Raw genomic sequence first — 7,632 nt, forward strand, 5'->3', positions numbered from 1 at the left:
CCCCCCCCCCCCCCCCAAAAAAAAAATTTTAAGTTTGTTTTTCAAAAATATTTTCAACTTCAAAATTTCAATTTTTCACCCCTACCCTCGACCCACCGCCCACCCCCCCAAAAAAAATTTTAGTTTGTTTTGAAAAACTATTTTCAATTTCAAAAATTATTTTCTACTCTAGTAAAAATAAAAGATATTTCTCAAAAATATTTTTCATTCATAAATAAAATACTAAAAATCTTTTTCGGAAAATATTTTTTACTCACCAACCAAACATGAGAAAATAAGTTAAAAATCAACTTGTTTTCCTGAAAGACATTTTCTAGGAAAACATTTTCCTTCATACCAAACACACCCTAAGTCTTTGCTTTCATTGCAGCTTAGTGGTGCCAGAATAAAGATATCAGATAGGGGTGATTTCTTGTCCGGTACTTCCGACAGGTATACCGTCCTGGCATTGTTATTTCACTTGTCAGGTTGAACTACAAAAACACAGAGATTGCATTTATAAAGCTTTTGCGGCGTTTTGCAGGAAGGTAACTATAACTGGATCACAAAGAGCAATCCGCACAGCAGAGTCCATGATATCTCAGAAAATAGCTACTGTTTCTGTGAGGTGATCCGAACTTGTATTTCTAACTAACTATTCTTTTTTGACGTTTTCTTAATGGATACCGAATTTCATATACATATGGTGATATTGGATCTGTGTTGACATTTCTAGAGAATGAATTTGTGAAATGCTGATATCCATGGCTAGACAACACATTCCATCTGTGAAGGGGGAAGCATAAATTAAGTACATTTAAGGAATATTTGGAAGCAAAGCTATAGTTTTCGCAATTGATTCAGTTGACTGAATATATACCGTTTCGTAATTATCAATGCTAGTACTCAGTTCACAATTTTTGAAGTTCTCTTATGGTCTGTTACATACAAAATATTTATTCCTTACTTACTGAAAGAGCTTATACAGTACGATGAGATGATTCATCTTAGTCTTAGTGTGTCTGGTATGTCCTTGGCCAAGCTCGGGATTGACAAATCTATAGTGACAGATCTAACTTCTTCTGGGCGAGCTGTGGACTCATACTTATAGTAGAGGTTGGGAAATCTCTACTACTCGGTAAGTTACTAATATAGCATATATTAAAATTTGATTACATACACAAACAAAGCAAAGTTTACCACCACATGGATAAAGGTGGTTAAACCGCAATTTATTCCATATAATAAATAATGCAAATACCAAATATATCAAATTTATGTATACATGAACTTCATTTCAATAGTTTAAGGTTCATCACCTCCATTTCCTCCACCATATCCTGATCCATAACCTGAGCCACTACCATACCCTGAACCATTGCCATTTCCTCCACCACCGCCTCCACCACCACCACCGCCTCCGCCACCTCCTCCTGATCTTCCACCACCACTTCCATACCCGGAGCCACTTCCACTTCCATAACCCGAACCATATCCTGAACCATTATTTCCATTGCCACCACCACCACCTCCTCCTTCACCACGACCACCACCCCCTCCGCCACCTCCACCCTTACCTACTACTTCACCTGACCCATACCCTGATCCATATCCTGACCCATATCCAGAACCACTACCCCTCCCCGAATTTCCTCCTCCACCACCACCTCCACTACCACCTCCCCCACCACCTCCTCCGCCACGTCCAAGCACTCCATCACCCTCACCATATCCCAAGCCTTCCGCTGTACCATATCCCGAACCTGACCCACCTAACCCTCCACCACCGCCGCCACCACCACCTCTTCCTCCACCTCCACCACCACCACCGTTTACCGTCTTTCCTAATCTTGCACAAAAGGCAAGATCAACAAAGAGTGAAATCAACAATGCAGCTGCTATAAGCTTAGAATGAGCCATATGATAATTGTATACTACTTCCCTAGTATTGTCTTTATGCAAATTTTTTGTATATGAAATACGTTACGTAGTACTTAGCTTTAGGAGAAAATGAAATGAAATGCTAATTATGGTAGTGAGGAATGTGGTTATTTAGGAGTATCCTATTTATAGAATTTGCATGGCTTTAAAGTAATCCCTCTGTCCATCTTTACTCAGTTATACTTTATTTGTCCAGTTCAAAAAATCAAGAGATAATTTATTATTTTGTGTCTATTTTACATTTAATATTAACTATAAGTTATAACTATTATCCAAAGCAATGAACTTATTATATTCAAAATGGCAATTTAGTATAATTATCCTTTTATTTATTGCTTCGTAAGAGATGTGTCGTGATCAAGTAAAAATATACGGGAGGAGTAATATTATAATGGAAGACTGAAAAAATATGAACGTGTTGACTTGGGATATTATAGTGGTGTTGGTGATGATAGTATATATTATCAAGATCAACTTATCATGCAAAATCATCCCATTATCACAAGTACAGTTTGCTCCCACTTTTGACTTGGAGGGTTTTACAATGAGTTTAAATTATATATAAAATATGAGATTTATAATCTTGAAAATATATTAGACAAATTACATACCATGATAGGTACATAGGTGATCTGATCAAGTAATTAAAAAAAGTTCTTGCATTAAATATGTATATAACTTAAACTCTAACATATATAATTATTAGTAAATTTTAATGATAAGCATTTACTTAAAATATAATTGCAAAGATAAGTAGTGACTAATAACATGCTGTCACACGTTAAAATTTATGAATAGTATAAAAAGTTACTTCTTCTTCTGTCTCAATAGATGTAGTACTTAGTCCGTTCAAAAAAGAATGTTACATTTCTATAATTAAAAGTAACTAAATTTTAAAATTTTATTTTTACCTCAAATGAAATGATTTACAATCACATAATGATATAAATGACCAATACGAGTTTTAGTCTATAAGTTTCAAAAACTTTCTTTTTAACTTTGTGTCAAATTAAATAATGTCACATAAATAGTGACAATATGAGTATTAGGTGTATTAACTTAAATAATCTTATTAGAAAAAAAAACCAACAAAGGATAGTGGGTTAAGCTAATCAAATGAGATAAAATATTCCTAATGTCATTCTGTTCTCATTTGACTACAAATTTTAGCGACTCCCATATGCATTAGATCATGCAATAATCTATATCTAATCTAATATTGTCGTGTCATTCTATCATATGATAGTTAATACATTGCTCTTATATTAAATTAGGTGTTCAATCAAACCTAAACATCTTACAATTAAGGTTCTCTTATGTAGTGGTCGGTATGTAAAAGAAATTATTCCATCATTTTTTCTTTATTTCTATACTTTCTCCGTTCATATTAGTTGTCTATATTACTAAAAATAATTATTCCAAATTTAGAGTGCATTAAAAAGACATAAAGGGTAAATTAGTAAAAAACTATTCTTCTTATCTATGATTTCTTAAGAAACATAGAAAATAAAAAATAGATAAGTAATTCAGTGAAAAAATATATTATTTATACATGGTTAAAATAATAATAATAATAATAATTATTATTATTATATATATAGTATAGATATTAAATCCCCCTGCTAGTTTGTGTGCCTACTTTTTTATATTTTAATCTTTTTTAATGAAAATCTTGATTTAACCACTGCTTGAACATCAGGGTGGAGTAAATGGCGAAAGGGAGTTCATCTAAACCCTCTTCGTTTTTCAAATTCCACTATATACATCAAATGATGAATCTCCTTAAGAAAATTTTTGTCTCCGTTACCGTCGAGACATATATAGGATTTTGAGGAATGCAATACAATCCAATGCATGAAGACCACAAGTAGCTATACCCACTAACTCACCTACTATTCAAATTCCTTTTCATGTGTATAGCTAGGCAATATTATTAGTGGGAGTGGGGGCAATTTGCAATAGAGGTTTTTGACACTACTTTTTCTTGAAATGTAAGCTTTGAATGACAAATGTATCTTCTAGCTTTTGTTTTGGTTTTAGTGCTCTTCCATTCCATGTATAGCACGCTTACCTATTGACTTTGCAACTCAATCATATCACCACAAAAATTCTATTCAAATCCTATTTATATAGCTTTTGTACTCTTCTCGTTTGCTATAAGGGATAAAAATAAATAATTCTGGTATTAAAAAATAGTTTAGGGATAAAATGTTGGTATGTTGTTTGATTGACATATTTTGGATAACTTATCCCATCATTTATATCATATCGATGGGATAGGTTATTCATATACATGGTGTGATAAGTTTATGTTAGAATAATTAATCATGAGATAACTTGTTCCCAACTAAACGTTCGTATTTTTTTATTTTTTTTTGCTCTTTTTGGCTTTATTAGTGTTGTGAAAGCAAGTTAGTTGTGAGTATATATTTAACATACTATCAATTAATGCTTATAATGTAAAAGATTATGTGTAACACCCCAGAAATTTTTTTTAACTAAGACTCGAACCGTTCATCGTAATGAGTGAGATTTTACCGAAGAATTAAAATTTCTTAAGTGTTAAGGTCATTAGATGTAGCACCTTGAGTTCCAAAAAGAATTAAATTGGAAATAGCAAAATCTGAAATTTTACAAGTTAAGCTAAGTATGAGTTTTGGGTTGACTTCAAACTACCATAACTCCTAGCTCAGGATGATTTAGGTGTTCTACCAGTTACCGTAGGAAACATCTTTGAATTATCTTTCCAACACTGCCGAGTTTGATAAGTTTCGAGGTCGGATGAGTGAGCTATGACCTTTTGAAGTTAGGCTATCCAGTTAAGAAAAGTCAAAACCGGGTTTTAGAGGGGTATTTTGGTCTTTTCCTTACCAAAACAGGTTTAATTCATTTTTAGTAATATTTTAGGGGTCTAATCTGATTAGGTTCAGTTTTATAATTCTAAAATACACCTAGGGTTTTAGTTGAGAGTTCAAGAAGAGAAAAGAGGAGAAAGAGGAGAAAAGAGGAGAGGATCAAGCGTTCGTCGAGATTTTTGCGTGTTGTAGCGGATTTTCGCCATGGATTTGATCCCTAAGAGGTATGTAAGCTTCCATAGTGTTGGGTTCTTTCACCCACACGCCAATCATGATTTATTCAGCGTAATTTCGTTCTTGAAATTTATGGATTTAAGTTCTTGATGAGTTCTTGAAGTTTATTAAGTTTTGAAGTAAGATTCTGCTTAGGTCAACTTTAAACGACCATATCTCTTAGAATATTAAGAGTTACGTGAGCCATAACCTATCCAATTAAAGGTAATTGAATCTACTTTCCAACCCCACCAATTTCACGTCAATCCAATATCTGAGTAAAAAGTTATGACTATTTTAGTAACCTATACAGTGCTGTTACGAATTAGCCGACGGGAAAATATTGAAAATAATCGGTTTTTGTCTTTTTACCTCCAAGAAAACCATCAACGAATTTCTTGACTAATAAAAAGCTCAAAACAATCAGATTTTCATCTTCACTCATGAAAATCATAATTTTTGGCTATAGAGATTTTAAGAAACTAACTCGAGAATCTCAAGAAAGGTCTTCTTGATTGTTTACCTTCAAGCTAGGGTTTCAAGGCTTCTAATCAAGTTCTTCTTCAAGATTCTTAAAGATTCTTCAAGATTCTTCAATAATCTTGTTCTTCTAGGTATGTAAGGCTATCATAGTGTTGGACTAGTTCGTCCTCACACCCTACATCTACTTTCAGATCAGTAAAAGAGTAATCTAGGAAACTTTCCCTAGATTTGAGTATTCTTGAGATAAGTTGATTTTGAGTTCTTGAATTCACGTTTCTTTTAAAAGTTATATTCCTAATTATCGAATAGCTATATTGTTATTGAGATCCTTCATATCATGAATCATAACTCTTGAATTCATAATTCAAATTCAAGAGAGAGTTAAGAGTAGAGTTCAAGGAAGCCTTTGAGTTCAATTGTGAATCCTTTGAGATCAACTATCGATTTGAACTAAGTTTTGAGGAAGTAAGTCAGAGAATGAGAAGAGTCACATACATGAGTTTCATAATGTTATGTAGACCTACGAGTCAAGTCGTTCATGCCCATAAATTCCGCATGAACTCCAGAAGTTGAGTATCTTTGAGAGGAGTAGTATCTTCAAGTTCTAAGTCTTGAGTATTGAGTTCCTAATCCCCTTTGAGATTATATTTCTAAGCATGGGACTATTACATGTTACCCATAAAGTCTTTGAGTTGAATTGTTCATGCCCATAATTCCGCATGAATCCTATAAGTCGAGCAGTCTTGAGAAGAGAAGTATCTTTGAGTCTTTGAGTTGAGTCGTTCATGCTTATAATTCCGCACGAACCCTCTGAGTTGAGCATTCTTGAAATTAGTAATATCATTGAAGTTCTTGAGTTCCAAGTATTTGAGTTCTATCTATGGTTATTGAAAACCTTGCATTGAGTAGTTCATGTCCATAATTCGGTATGAACCATATTTTAAGAAGTCTTTTACAAACGTTTTAACTTTGTTTTAAGACTTAAGTTTTGAGTTCAGTAAAGAGTAAAGAGTAAAGTTTGAAGTCTTTTTCTTCAAAAGTATATGGGGACTAAGTATTCCCAAAGAGTTTATAAATGTTTTCACATTTAAATAAGAACGGAAACTGAGATTTCCAAAGGGCCTTCGGGCTAGTTTTCAGAAAAGAGTAATAGCTTTCTAAATGAAGCAAGCAGGGAAACTGAGATTTCCAAGATAGCCTTTGAGCTAAGTTTTTGAGCAATTATCTCAAATCAGCAGAAAGAAGTATGTTTTTAAAACATAAGAGCTAGTATATTTTTGGGAGTAGTATTGAGCACCGATATGGGGGAGAGTTTAGACAACTCACAGCCTCCATAAACCATGTAGCCACCATGGGTAGAAAAGGGTCATACTTTTTAGATGAACCTTTTTCGAAATAGACTAGTGGATCCATTAGGCAGTTCAGGTCCTATACCTTTGGCCGGGTATAGGATGCGCTGGCAGCGTGAGGTAGATCGCTGTATCATCACTATAGCTCTTATGTGATGGTTGTCGGTTAGAGAAACTCCCACAGAAGTTATTGTATTTTTATATACATCAGTTTATTGTATTTTTATATACATTTCAGAGTTATGTTGTATCCTTGCATACACACAGATTTCACAGCATGTTTTTAAACAGTTTGTTTCTTTATATTGCACTTGTTTTAAATTGCTTTATATTGAAATGAGTTCAGTCATATTGAGTTGAGTATTCAAAGTTGAGTATCCAGAGTTGAGTATCCAGAGTCGAATATCATATCTTTGAGTCGAATATCATATCCTTGAGTTGAGTATCTAATCTCGGAGTTGAGTATCTTATCCTTGAGTACTTCTGAGTTGAGTAAGTTTGAGTAGTTTTGAGTACCCTTGAGTATTCCTTGAGTTGAGTAAGTTTGAGAAGAGGTAAGTATGTTTCATTTCTATCAAGTTTCAAGCTTATGTTTATGTTTTAGAATTCCCCTTACATGCTCGTACATTCCATGTACTGAGTCATTTGGCCTGCATCTTCTCATGATGCAGACACAAGTATTCAGGATCATCAACAGGAGCTTCATTGATACATTCGAGAGTTCGAGTTAGCTATAGTGAGCCTCTTTGCTTTCAGAGGATTTCATTTACCTTTCAGTTATATCAGTTGTTAGGATGTCGTGGGTCTTGTCC

The 7,632-nt window shown here is 33.8% G+C and overlaps 2 protein-coding genes across 2 annotated transcripts in view; one reads left to right on the top strand and one right to left on the bottom strand.

Moving 5' to 3' along the window:
- Window positions 1-995, top strand: part of LOC125845285 (protein BTR1-like) — an 8,148-nt gene extending 7,153 nt beyond the window's left edge. The window contains exons 7-9 of the mRNA XM_049524767.1: window positions 371-432; window positions 524-607; window positions 716-995. Coding sequence (XP_049380724.1) covers window positions 371-432; window positions 524-607; window positions 716-722 — 153 coding nt within the window. The 3' untranslated portion in view covers window positions 723-995. The remainder of the gene's footprint in view (window positions 1-370; window positions 433-523; window positions 608-715) is intronic.
- Window positions 996-1,284: 289 nt separating this feature from the next.
- LOC125846049 (glycine-rich cell wall structural protein 2-like) lies at window positions 1,285-1,899 on the bottom strand. Its single transcript, XM_049525509.1, has one exon. It carries the CDS (start codon window positions 1,897-1,899, stop codon window positions 1,285-1,287), a length of 615 nt encoding a protein of 204 aa, XP_049381466.1.
- Window positions 1,900-7,632: the final 5,733 nt, after the last annotated feature.

The sequence above is a fragment of the Solanum stenotomum genome, chromosome 11 (assembly GCF_019186545.1).
Source record: "Solanum stenotomum isolate F172 chromosome 11, ASM1918654v1, whole genome shotgun sequence".
Lineage (NCBI taxonomy): Eukaryota > Viridiplantae > Streptophyta > Magnoliopsida > Solanales > Solanaceae > Solanum > Solanum stenotomum.